At 44.2% G+C, this 14004-nt stretch overlaps 1 protein-coding gene across 1 annotated transcript in view; it reads right to left on the reverse strand.

Annotated features, from left to right (window-relative positions):
* sspo (SCO-spondin) overlaps nt 1-10885 on the reverse strand; it is a gene marked incomplete at its 5' end in the record, with an annotated part of 84590 nt that extends 73705 nt beyond the window's left edge. Inside the window, 17 exons of the mRNA XM_079292325.1 lie at nt 1095-1347; nt 1472-1637; nt 1734-1952; nt 2499-2671; nt 2909-3050; nt 3126-3267; nt 3357-3609; nt 3709-3865; nt 5393-5518; nt 5705-5790; nt 5891-6049; nt 6784-6886; nt 7024-7247; nt 7410-7580; nt 8790-8872; nt 9420-9629; nt 10824-10885. Coding sequence (XP_079148451.1) covers nt 1095-1347; nt 1472-1637; nt 1734-1952; nt 2499-2671; nt 2909-3050; nt 3126-3267; nt 3357-3609; nt 3709-3865; nt 5393-5518; nt 5705-5790; nt 5891-6049; nt 6784-6886; nt 7024-7247; nt 7410-7580; nt 8790-8872; nt 9420-9629; nt 10824-10885 — 2729 coding nt within the window. The remainder of the gene's footprint in view (nt 1-1094; nt 1348-1471; nt 1638-1733; nt 1953-2498; nt 2672-2908; nt 3051-3125; nt 3268-3356; nt 3610-3708; nt 3866-5392; nt 5519-5704; nt 5791-5890; nt 6050-6783; nt 6887-7023; nt 7248-7409; nt 7581-8789; nt 8873-9419; nt 9630-10823) is intronic.
* Nucleotides 10886-14004: the final 3119 nt, after the last annotated feature.

The raw sequence follows: 14004 nt of genomic DNA on the forward strand, positions 1-14004 counted from the left end.
GACGACCAGCAGCATTCTAGTTATTCAGTCACTCGGTCATAGAGATGCGACTCTACGACCAACAGAGGAATGATGACTGTGGTTATGTGGTGAAGAGACGTGATGAAATCAACCTATCCTGTATCAGCGAGCAGGAACATAGAGCGATTTCATCAGAGCTCTTGCACCACCAGGGACTCTGTGGGAGAGCTGTCTCACACACAGCACGCTCATTGCACGGCAGAGGTGTGTTGAAGTGGAAGTTCAGCTTAAAGCTACGAAATGTCGACTTTTTATGCAGATTCATCTGGAAAAACAGCTAGATACTAATACTAACAAGCTAATCAAATCCATGTATTAAAGATAACAGGTATATGATTTACCTGTTGTATGGAAACAACAGCACACAAACAAACTGTTACTCTGACCCCCTGACCTTTCACATTGTCCTCAAAGAAAAACAGAAAGATTTGTTAATGCTTAGCAGACTTTATCTCCAATAAAACTCTATATCACGGATTTAAGACTTTATTAGCATTTGATCCGAGTAGATCTATCACCCCATGGGATCAAAGCTCACTCCAAAGACGGCCAGAACACAATATTATATTGCAGCTGCAGCTCCACTGACAATAGAGAAAACATTCTGACACCCTCTGTTTCTTCATCGCAGCTATCACACGATGAAAGCAGCCGACAGACAGAGAAGAGAAACGTCTGTTTTTATGACGTGCTGTAAATGTGTAATCTATGCAATTGGGTCAGTATCGTACCATGATGTTTCGTCTCACAGCTTTATACCTGCTGGCCTTATTAGTTGCAATATTGCATCTGTGCAGTGATATTAGTGCCAGTAAGAGTCAAAGAGGTTCTGTGAAGAACTGTGCTTTGGTTATACTTGTTTTTTGAATGTGGCCTTTTATTTTTTGCGTCTACCAAGTAAATCGGATGATATTTTCAGCGAAACCTCATTCAACAATTATTTTAAACGCATTAAGCTTCTGTCAATATGTTTCAAAAAGAGAAAAGCCATTGAGTGTTTCTCAGGAGTGCTGTACCTGATGTTAACAAAATTAGTGAAACCCCGGCCACAAGTTGCTCCCTACTGCACATACCAGCTGTTACAGTTGTTCTGAATCACGGCCCCAGGCCGGTACGTCTTGTCTCCTTGCACACAGGGGCACATAGTGATGGGCACACACTGGCCCCGGTGGTCCTGCACTAGCCCCGGTGGGCACTGGCAACCCGGAACGCACATCCTGAGACCCGTCCCACCGCCAGCGGCATCGCAGCTCCTTGAGCCGGAACAGGAGCCGCCGCAGGCCCGACCACATTCCTGGTACACCTGACCCCCCGAACACTGGACCGCTGGAGAGACGGGGAGAGGAGGAGAGATCTCTGAACTACCGTGGGCATTTCTACCAACTCCACATGATTAACCAGTAATGGACATCCTGAAAGAAACCCCAAAACCGATGGCCTCCCCGCTTACCGCAGAAGGTGCGGTTGCGCCAGTGGACGGCGACGCCCTCCTGAGCGCAGTGTCGGGCGTAGGCAGTCAGGATGTTGCAGTGACAGGCCCTCTGCGGCGCGCAGCCGCAAACCTCCGACAGACAGAGACGGAAGAAGGGCACCCTCTCCACCACGTCGTGACAGCCCTGCAAAGATCAGACGGACGGGATGCATGTGTGAATAAGAGAGAGGGAGACAGAGATCAACTCACCCCTCAGATAGATCGAACGTGCGAACTACACCTGAAAGACGGGACTGTGTATGACGGAGCACACTGTGTCCGCGTGGTGCCTCCTCTGGGTGTACGTGGTGCAGGGGTCAGGTGGAGCCCCTCCAGGTAGAGCACAGGCCTCTGTCGTGAATTTGCTTGCGAACAGCGACACACTGTTCTCCACGTCTCCTTCCGGGGTGGTGAAGTCATCGTGCTGGTTCCAGGTCAGTGTTCCACAAAGGCCGCGCACCTTGAATACAGCATTTAAAAATAAATCAAATCAAAAATGCAAGTTTCTGTAGTCAACAGTCCCTGTGATGGGACCGGTTGCGAAGGCAAGGCAAGGCAAGTTTATTTGTATAGCACATTTCAACAACAAGGTAATTCAAAGTGCTTCACATAAAACCAAAATTGATTAATATATTAATTGAATGTGGTTCAATTAAAGGCAGCAGCAAACAGAAAAGTCTTCAATCTTGATTTAAAGGAGCTGAGGGTCTCAGCAGACCTGCAGCTTTCTGGGACTTTGTTCCAGATATGTGGAGCAGAAAAACTGAACGCTGCTTCTCCATGTTTAGTTCTGACTCTGGGAACAGAAAGTAGACCGGTCCCAGACGACCTGAGGGGTCGGGATGGTTCATAAGGTAGCAGCAGATCAGAGATGTATTTTGGCCCTAAACCATTCAGTGCTTTGGAAACCAACAGCAGGATTTTAAAGTCAATTCTTTGTTGGACAGGAAGCCAGTGCAAAGACCTCAGAACTGGAGTGATGTGATCCACCCTCCTGGAAGGTCACCTTATTTGCGAAGCCAGGCTGCAGGGTGATGAGGGCCAAAGGTCCATCTAGGTGCCAGAGCAGCTGGGCTCCAAAAGCCTGGATGAGGAGAAATGAGGAGGAGGCCCTACGCACAACCAGGTCCCCTGTCACCACTGGCAGGGGCTCCCTCAGGCCATTCAGTGTCACTGCACCTGCAGGGAACAACTGCAAGCAATCAGGAGGCAGCCAACACCATCAAAACACAGACCCGTGACTTTTATTTCATTTCATTTCATTTAAGCTACAGAAAACGTTCGAATATCAAAATTTAATTTAGTTTAATATATTTTTTCAGAAAAAGTTCAAGCCTGCATGTGTTGAATTTGAAAATACTGACGAGCATAAGTAGTCAGCTTGCAGCAGCTTGCAGCATCTTATAGCTAACTCACCGCCGTCTGTGATGGTGACTGTGGTGCGGAGTGCTGTGACCGACATCTCCCTTAGACATCCCAGACCTCCTCCACCTCCTCCTCCTCCCGCTGTACACTCCCCGCAGCGCACACTCACCACCAGCTTCCTGTCAACAAAGTCCTAAACGCACACCGAAGGTAAACTGGAAGGAGAAGGCGCCTCATAGTGTGCGTGGCTGCGTGTCATGCACCTCACCTCCACAGCAGTGTAGGAGCAGTCTCCTCCCTGTAGTGAGTACCTCTTTTTGTCAAAGGTGGTCACCTGTAGCGCCCCCATCAGGCTGCACTGGGCTGCGCACTTCTCCCCAGTACACTGCCATTGGCCTGCTCTGCACACACTGGGAGGATTATGGGTAAAAACTAAAAGTAAACAGGAGGCTGGATAGTCAGAAAGAGAGGAAGACATATACATATGTAATCCGCTAACCAGGTGTTGCATCTCTGCTGTATGCGGTCCCCTGACTGGTAGGTGCGTCTGCGATGGAAGCAGGGACAGTCGTCTCTTGTCAGACAGAGCCCCTGGTGGAGGTAGAGGCCCGGCGGACACTCGCAGCCGCCCACACATTCCTCCCTGCACTGGCCCATGGCTGCAGGGGGCCCGGGGGGCTGGGGAGACGTGCAGCTGGGGGGACAGGAGGACACACAGTCTGAGAACACCTGGCCTCTGGGACAGACGCGGCCTGGGAGGACAGAGAAAGGGAGGAGCCAGACAGATTTAAAGGGCCGCACCGCTGCTTTTGCATTTTGTCGGTATGTGACGAACTGTTCTATTTCATTACCACACAAGGTGCCCGTCCTCCACACCATGACGACATGTTGCTGAGCACACTCTCGGGCGTAGCTGGCCAGGGTGTCACACACCGCCGAATCCCTGTCCTTGGGCGGCAGGCTACAGTACAGGTAGAGACAGGTGTCCATGTAGGCTGCTGGGTCCAACTGAAAGACACAAAGACACAAAGACATCACATGTGGGTTGTTCAGCAGTGCAACCTGTGAAATAGCAAGAATGACTCCCTTAGGAGTCTCCAAAGTCAGACATGGCTTTCAAAAGAAACTAGAAAAAGCATTTCCTGCTGAAAATGCGTTGGAATGCTGAAAACTGAAATTAATCGCAAAAATATTGCTGAAAATAGATATCCAATTCAAAAACAAATGAATAATTCAAAGAGTTTAAAGATTACAAATATGAAAAGTCATATCACACCTCTCCTGAAAGAGCTGAACATTTTGATATTTGAACAGTTTCTGTGGCTTAAAAAAATTCATCAGTGGTGATATTTGTAGTAGTATAAGTTGTAGGAGAAGTATTATTTGTAGAAGTATTAGTAGCATTAGAATAAGTACTAGTAGTAGTAGTAGTGCTATTTGTAGTAGTAGTAGAAGTTGTATTTGTAGTAGAAGTATTATTAGTCGTAGAAGTATTAGTAATTAGAAGTAGTAGAAGACGTAGTATCAGTCGTCATAGTAACAGCTGTAGTATTGGTCATAGTATTTAATATCTGCAGTAGTAGTAGTAGTAGTAATAGTAATGGCAGTAGAAGATGTAGCAGTAGTAGTAGTACTAGTAGCAGTCGTACTAATAGCTGTAGTAGTATTACTACTTTTAGTAGCATGAATAGCAGTAGTAGCAGTTGTCGTATAAGTAATAGTAGTCGTGGTAGTAATAGCAGTAGTGGTAGTAATAATATTGATGGTAGCAGTAGTAGTAATAGTAGCAACAGCAAAAGTTAGAGTAGAAGTAGTAGTAGCAGTTGTCGTAATACTATATTAGCAGCAGCAGTAGTAGTTGTCGCAGTATTAGTAAGAGCATTCATTTTTTTAAACAAAAAAGCCTAATTTTGAGCTTGTTTAAATACAGTTAATCCATGGGGCTTTTATTTTGAAAGGGTGGTGCTGGGTGGGGGGGAGAGGAGACATACTCATCATGTCTGACACACATAAACAGAGGTTATTAAGTGCCTGGCTTCATCACAAGCATTTAAATTAGAATTCACTCTTTGGGGCTTTTATTTTGAAATGGGGTGTGTGTGTGTGGGGGGGGGTCCTCTAAAAGTCTCTAAGTCCTGAATGACTGTATGAGAGAGAGACACAGACAAGAAAGAATTAGTGAGTGAGAGGCAGAGAGGCAGAAACTTATCAGAATGCTCATATCTGATTGGCCGAGCTGCAACACGTAACAGCTGCAACAAATCATGTGTGTGCGGCTTTTATTTTAAAATGGGGTGGGTGTGTGTGTGTGTGGGGGGGGGGGGTGGAGGAGGGGGGAGGGGAAAGACCTCTAAAGATCCCTAAGACCTGAATGACTGTATGAGAGAGAGACACAGAGAGATAGAGGGAGAGGACTGTATGTGAAAATGAGACTTAATAACTAAAAAGGACGACCATGGAGTGGAAAAACAAAGCGTCAGCATTAACATCGGTCGTGCCAGGTGAGTGTGTGTATAGGTATCAGGTGCCTCTGACCCGGAGGTGGCAGTGTGTGAAGGGGTCTTCCAGCAGGCGGTGACACACTGACTCCGCCTGCCTGCGTATTGCAGCGTCTCCTGAGAGGTCACAGCTGTGGCCGAGCTCGGCCGCGTCGCTGCAGCCCTGAAGGGAAGAGGCTCAGTTACAGAGCGCGCTTCTCATGAACGAACTGGAAATGTCACAACACGCACGCGTCTTTAGAGAGCAAAAATATCTCATCATGGCGTCTCATGAAGACAAATAATAGTATAAAAAGCTATAATTGTGCAAGAAAAAGTGATATACTCATGAAAGCACTCAGTGCAGTACTTCGTTGTGCTGGTCAGGAACTTTCCACGAGTTGCCGAAGCTAGCGGCGTACTGGGACACAGCGCCGCCCATTGTGGTGAAGTCATCTGCGGCAGGAAACAGGTACGTTAACATTAAAACGTCAAAGAGTTGGCTCAGTTGAATCGAGAAGGAAATGTGTATCTGCATCGCTCGCACTTTCCCCACCGTCAGCGTTGTTGTCGTAGACTCCGCAGAGCCCCCTGGTGGCCGCCACGTGCTCAGCGGTCACCGTCAGGTACACGGTGTTGGTCATGTCGAACTTCACTCTCACTCCCAGGCCGCTCTCCACAAACACAAAGTCCCCCAGCCAATGAACACTCACTCCTGGAGGAAGTCAAACGAAGATGCCAGTAAATATTTCTAGTGGAGCTCAAGGAAGCATCGCCTGTGTGCGTCCATCCATCTTATTACTTAGTCAATAGAAAATGAAATGAAAAATGCAGCTAATTATTGTGGTGGAAAGTAATTATGTACGTTTACCCAAGTACTGAATCTAGTACAACTTTAAAGTACTTGTACTTGACTTTTTTATGCTTATTTAAACTTTTACTCCACTACATCTCAGAGAGCAAAGTTACTTTACAGCTTTAGAATATTAACACCAAAACATTATTAACACGTGAATTATGTATTATTATAGAATAAACCACCCAGCAGGATATAAAGAAGTTAAAACCTTCAACAGCTGCAACGCATAACAAATGATCAATAATTATAATCAACAACATAATATGCAAAGTATGATTAGGAAATTGTTCATTCTGTATAATGACAACTTTTTCGAGGAACCAGTAGATGCAACACACAGCCTTTCATTCAGATGTGTTATATAAAAAACTGTTTTACAGAAACATTTACATTTAAATATAAATTCATGAAACTCAAAATGTTGTTTAAGATGTTTTTGATTTAGGAACACTTGGTCCAGTTGGTCCAGTGCAGGTCTGACTGTCATGATGTAACATCAGCATCAGGGGGATTGTATCTTATTTTGAGCTCGTCTCATGTTAACAACATCAGACTAGAAGTGGAGCACAGAGAGCGGAGAGTACGTTTACCATTTTGGAAGAGTGGCTCTCCATTGGGAACGGGGAGGCTGTTCAGCGTTAAGTTCTTGTGGTGAATGGAAACCAAATCAAGCCCCAGCATCATCCTCAGAGCCTGAAAGCAGAGGGCCACAGACGCATTCGAAAACCAGTTCAAAGCAGACGTTTCTAACAAACCACACACAGCCAAGCTCACCAATGCCCCTCAGAGCACATCACTGATTATACCGCTCCATCGCATATATTTCCCACCTTGCTGCAGACTCCTCTCCCGTCACAGACCGTACTGATGTAGACTGCCCAGGTGCCATCACTGGATGAGGCCAGCAGGTAGGTGCAGTCGCCCTGGAAGTGGAAGTGCTTCCTGTCAAAGGTGCGGTAGTGGGCTCCACCCCAAGCCATGCAGGTGGCCGAGCTCTGAGGCACCCTGACGCTACCCAGCAGACCACCGCGCACCAGAGGGGAGGTCTGGGAGTCTGTAGGGGAAAGTATCGTATGTGTTACTCATGTGATGTTGTCCTATGAAATACAAGCAGAGAGCAGCTGCTACCAACACATTTTATAAAAAGAGGAATAAGTCACAAATGAATGCCCCAAAGCATAGTATAGGTCCAAAATGTGCATGAATGCTCTCTGACCAGGAAGAAGAGTGTAGGAGCAGGACAAGCAGGTCTGGTCGGAGGTGTTCCTCCAGCTCAGCCCCCACAGGCTGCTGCAGCACTGCTCCATGGGCATGAGAGAGGAGTTATGAACTCCAGGGAACTCCACACAAATCCACGTAGAGTAACACTGGCCACGCACACCCACACCTGGGAGGACAGAGAGAAGAGGTACACAGAGAGAAAGAAGGGTCAGAAAGAAGGACCATGGTCCTGGTATGGTCCCCGTATTTAGATATTTGAAATAAATGAGAAATAATGAGAGGTGTGTTTTTATTAATTTCAGAGCAGCTGGTAACCAAGTTGAGGGGGGGGGGGGCATCCTCTTAAAACAAAAGCCAGACAGGAACCTTCAAAGAACCAAGCAAGAAAGTGCTAATCTAAAAAAGCAGTCAGTTAGATAAGATCAGACTAAACAGCTTTATCCAATCTGTTGTCTACCTGATGGACCAGAAGGTTAAAGAAGCGCCAGCGACATATAAAGGTATAAGGAGAGAACAAAGGATCGGGCTCCTTTCAGGTCTTTTTAGGGATTTTGTAATTTTGACAATTTGTCTTGTGCTTTACTTATTTTTCTTTATCTATTTTTGTAAACTTGTATCTTCTTTTTATTGTAAACGCAGATGAAACTGGATTGTATTTTATACGTTCCAACCAAAGTGCAGTGCTGCTCATCTCTTCGTAGTCTCCTGCAGGTGAGAGAGCTCTTCCCCTGACAGGGAGATCATTGGACATTTGAAAGGCATTCCTGCTACGAGCTAAGGTTAAAATGATGATGTTCGGTATTATGTGATTTACCAACTTGGTTGGCTCAGATTGTGCTTGTTTATTTTGCATGATGGTGCAGTGTGATTGTCATGCTTAGACATTAGCTGTTGTGGTTTTTAGTGAAGCCATAGGGCTCAGATGAAGCTGCCCTTCATTATGGAGCGAGGTTCCCAACCACACGGGGTTCCTCCTCCAGCGGTGGCACTTCAGAGCGGGTCCATCCTGGAGTACTTCCAGTCCTCTTACACCTGTTGCACACACACACATATCCGTTGATGTCCTGTTGGGGAGGCTGACTTCTTAGCCTGAAATAAGTGATACAACGGTGCCAGTGTTATTAACTCATCCTGGGTTTTGCCTCTCTGAGCAGGCTGAGACGGCCTTGCGTGTAGATTTTGGGGTGTGCGTTTGTTACCTAGGTCAGAGGTCACTGAACAAGCCGTCTTCCAGTGCCTCGCTCACACTGGGAGCTAGGCTGCACACCGTTTCAATATATTTTTCCGACTTATCACCAATCTTTTTTCATTGCGGTGATCATGATGCATTGTTTCATTGCACACATAAAACATGCATAGTGTACATGCTCCTCACCCTCAGAGCAGTGTGGTCCACCCCAGCCCTCACAGCATGCCCTCACTGTCTTGTTCACCATCTGGTTCTCCATCTCTGGGAGTCTGGAGATCGACAGACACATCAGGTTGGAAACGTCAATACATACACAATACTGCGTCCCTGTGAACGAAGGGGTTTCCTTCACATTCTCCACCTGTTGTAGCACAAAAGCTTGACGATGGGCCAGTACCCCATTCATACAACATGTTACCCTTCAAACTCTGCTTTAAGGCAAGTTAATTGGATACGGTTGGACTTTCAAAAGTAAAACATATAACAAGTCACATTAGGCATTGTTTTGAGAAATGTCTGACTTTTATAAAGGCAGCAGCTCCTGCTGGATTCTTCTGTTAACCATGAGGGTGTAACATTGACATGTTCCTTCTCTTCCACCTCAATCATACTCTCCACCACCACCTTACCGACCAACAGGAGTCATTGTTGGAGCGACTCTTTGCAAATATTTTTATTTTCATGTGATCAACACCAGCAATCTTAAGAACCCACTGTTAACGAGCTGAGAACCCCCGGAGTGATCCGGTTCACTTCAAACACTTAGAGCCGCAGACGCGGGCCGGCGGGCTGACAGTCGCTCAACCTTTCACTGACTTGTACAAGAAGCAGGAGGCCTTCGGTCCCTGTCGTTGGTAGTAGAGTGCGATGCCGTCGTCGCCCCCGTGCTTGGCGCGCATCCTGTCCACGTCGAGCCTCCAGGCCTGGGTGTTGTACTGATACAACTCAGAGCAGCTCACTTCCAGCTGCCGGCGCGGGGACAGGACTCGCTCCACTCTCTCCTCCGCTGTGTGTTCACACCAGTGTCTGGAGCACGACACACAGATCTCAATGTCTCTGATGTTATATGTTATAATATCCTATCCTCTGATGTTATAATATCCTATCCTCTGATGTTATAATATCCTATCCTCTGATGTTATAAGTTATAATATCCTATCCTCTGATGTTATAAGTTATAATATCTTATCCTCTGATGTTATAAGTTATAATATCCTATCCTCTGATGTTATAAGTTATAATATCCTATCCTCTGATGTTATATGTTATAATATCCTATCCTCTGATGTTATAAGTTATAATATCCTATCCTCTGATGTTATAAGTTATAATATCCTATCCTCTGATGTTATAAGTTATAATATCCTATCCTCTGATGTTATAAGTTATAATATCCTATCCTCTGATGTTATAAGTTATAATATCCTATCCTCTGATGTTATAAGTTATAATATCCTATCCTCTGATGTTATAAGTTATAATATCTTATCCTCTGATGCTTCCTTTGTAAAGTGACTAACGGTACTGGCATGATGTTTACTTCAAGATCCTGAAATCTGGGGCCAAGACGGATTCTCCTCTCCACTAACGTAAAGATCCTCATTATGAAAACAGCACCAGACAAATTCATATGCAATGTGTTGATTTATGGTTCAATAGTAAAGAGTTAGAACCAGTTTATTAAAAACGGGGCTGTAATTAGGTTCCCTTATCAATACATATTGGCATTGGTATTAAGATATCAGCAGCAGCTGTGTTATTAGGTCACGTCATGGCATGCTACATATATGTTCTGCACTGATACACAGTAAGAAATTCAAGTGGAAGCGTATACATCTAATTCCTCTTTTCTGTGTTAATAATGTGTTTTTGATTGAATAATACTAATTAAATCATTTTAGCGCTACAATATTGTCTAACTTGCTGCAACTGGCTTATTACTCTGCAAGCACAGCAGTCAATGAAGACTCACTCCTTCATTTACTTGAATTCATACAAAAGAGCACCGACCAACGAGCACTATCAGAACCTTGAATATCTTTAAATCTGACTTTACTCATGGCTTTCACCAGTTATTGTGTTCTTTCAGTGGTTTACACAGTGATTTGTACAGTGTGCACTGAGACAGGGGAATCTTGTTCATAACTTAGTCTCTATACCGTATGACACTGTCTACAGAATCATCTTAATCCAGCTTTGACTGGTCTGAATCAAGCTCACCCCATTCCCATCACTGTCTGCAGTCCAAGCAGAGTCAGCAGGAGGGTCCCCGTGGTCCCCATGGTCCTCTGCTGAACGTTTGGGCCGAAAGTTCCTGCAAAAAAAGTTTGTGTGCAAGTTTTGCTTTTTTATAATCAGACTTTTTAATGAACAACAAATACAAAACTAATTTCAAATTGTTAAAATAAAGTAAACTTAATTGGCAGCTGAAGAAATTCTTCCTGACATTTAAAGATAGAATTCAGGCGGACAGCACGATGAGTGGACTCCAACCACCAATGTGAAGATTGACTTTAATGTGCTTCATTGTGAGGGTTCAGGCCGATCCATCTGAAAGGTGAAGACGTCTCTATAACCCCCATCGTTCAGCTAGAGCAAACGGTGCACTTACCTTTGAAGAGCCTTTGGGAGATATTTGCTATCAAAGGTTTATCCGTCCTTTCTTTCTGTCATTATTCTGTGCAGTTCTGTCCAACAGTATTTCGTACACTCCTCACTGATAGTTTGTCTTGTGAAGGGAGCGGAGCCCCAGATGCAGGCTTTTCAATGCGGGGGGTGACTTGTGGGATGGACAGTGGCATCTGAACCTGCTGCCATTGGTTGTAAGTGGCAAGGGCACAGCAGGGAGGGCAGGCATTGGCCACCCGACCTGTGACGGACACGTCCACTGACCTCGCCCCCGTCACACAGCACAGGCGACGGCGGGGGCCGTGGAGCCTCGGCCACAGAATAAAGAGCCTAATCCTGTAAAGAAAGGCGTTTCGGCAAGGATGATGGGGGCATTTATTCAATGAAGCGTGTCAACAGACATGGGGGGCCGAAGGCTTTTAGACTCACCAATATCCCAAGTGTGACCTCCTGACCCTGCAGCGGGGAGACTCAAACACAGCTGTCACCACAGAATGCCTATAAGCTACTGGTGTCACAAGGGCTGGCTTTAACGGTAGAAGCAAAACAGCGTGTCGTAATTGACTTCCCGGCAAACTCTTGATGGCACCTTGGATACGTTACGTGTCTCGATGGAGATAGCAGTGAGCGGTGTCACCTCGCTGGGTCACGGCTTCCTCATCACTCGTGGGAAGAAGCAGCGTTGCCAGATGTAGGATAATTATCCTCTTTGTACGTTCATTAATGCCAAAATGTTCCATACTGTATGATAAGTTAACCATTTTGTAAAGCTGACAATTTGCAGCTGGTTTTGGTCTAATTTTGATTTATTAAACATCAAACATCATAGCCCATGCCAATGATGCTCAGCGTGGGCTATGATGTTTAGAGAGAGAGCCCAGTTATCTATTAACGATACTTAGTTTACGGCCTTGACTGTTTTTCAGACCTTTTGAATTTGAGAGTTTACAAGTGCTTTGATAGATAGAGCAGCAAAAGCAAGGCGACAAATTTGCTCTATTTGTTGGAATGCTGTTAAGCATTCTTGTTCGGTTCTTTGAAGGTTCCTGTCTGGCTTTTCTTTAAGATGATTCTCATCAACTCATCAAAGAGAATGAAACTTAAATGAGGATAACATTGATGAATAAAAAGTCAGTTGCACCTTAAGCATTCAAATCTTTATTGTTGGAATGCTGTTAAGCATTCCAACTATTGTTATCCTGTTTCTTTATTGTTGGAATGCTTAACAGCATTCCAACTATTGTTCTTCAAATCTTTATTGTTGGAATGCTGTTAAGCATTCCAACTATTGTTATCCTGTTTCTTTATTGTTGGAATGCTGTTAAGCATTCCAACAATAAACAACTATTGTTCTTCGAATCTTTATTCAACTTCTTCTATTTCTTCCGTCGCACCGCTTCTCCTCCTTCATTTTTTAAGCTACAGAAACCGTTCAACTATTAAAATGTTCAGCTCTTTCACCAGAGGGGTGCTATGACTTTTCATATGTCTAACCTTTAAACTTTTTGAATTATTAAGCGTTTTATTTTCAATGGGATCTATATGGAGAATATTTTCAAATGGCTTCAGGCACACAGGTGTTCGCGATTGAGCCAATTAGTGATGTTGATAAACACACAGACTCACAGACACACGCGCACATACACTCCTCTCCCTCTCTCTCTGTGTCTCTCATACAGTCATTCAGGTCTTAGGGATCTTTAGAGGTCTTTCCCCCCTCCTCCCCCCCCCCACACACACACCATTTTTAAATAAAAGCCCCACAGAATGAATCCTAACTGAAATGCTTGTGATGAGCCTGTCATTTAATAACCGGTTTGTGTTTATCTAACATTATGATTCTGTCTCCTCTCCCCTTCTCCCCCACACCCCACACCCCATTTCAAAATAAAAGCCCCAGAGAGTGAATTCTAACTGAACTGCTTGTGATGAAGCCTGTCATTTAATAACCTCTGTTTATGTGTGTCAAACATGATGATTATGTCTCCTCTCCCCCACCCAGTCCCACCCTTTCAAAATAAAAGCCTCATGGATTAACTGTATTTAAATGTTTAGCTCAAAATTAGGCTTTTTTGTTGAAATAATGAATGCTCTTACTAATACTGCGACAACTACTACTGCTGCTAATATTTCTAGTATTACTACTACTACTGCTGCTACTACTTCTACTACAAATTTTGCTGTTGCTACTGTTACTAGTGCTATTACTGGTACCTTCAATATTATTACTACAACTACTGCTATTACTACCACTACTACTATTACTTATACTACAACTGCTACTACTGCTATCCATGCTACTACCAGTACGAATACTACTACAGCTATTAGTACGACTGCTACTAGTACTACTACTACTGCTACATCTTCTACTGCCATTACTATTACTATTACTACTACTACTACTGCTACTGTGATATTAAATACTACGACCAATACTACAGCTATTACTATGACTACTGATACTATGTCTTCTACTACTTCTTCAAATTACTAATACTTCGACTACAACTACAACTTCTACTACTACTACAAATATCACTACTACTACTACTCGTACTTATTCTAATGCTACTAATACTTCTACTAATAATACTTCTACTACAACTTATACTACTACAAATATCACCACTGATGAATTTTTTTAAGCCACAGAAACTGTTCAAATATCAAAATGTTCAGCTCTTTCAGGAGAGGTGTGATATGACTTTTCATATTTGTAATCTTTAAACTCTTTGAATTATTCATTTGTTTTTGAATTGGATATCTATTT

This window comes from Melanostigma gelatinosum, assembly GCF_949748355.1.
Source record: "Melanostigma gelatinosum genome assembly, chromosome: 20".
NCBI classification, from domain to species: Eukaryota; Metazoa; Chordata; class Actinopteri; order Perciformes; family Zoarcidae; genus Melanostigma; species Melanostigma gelatinosum.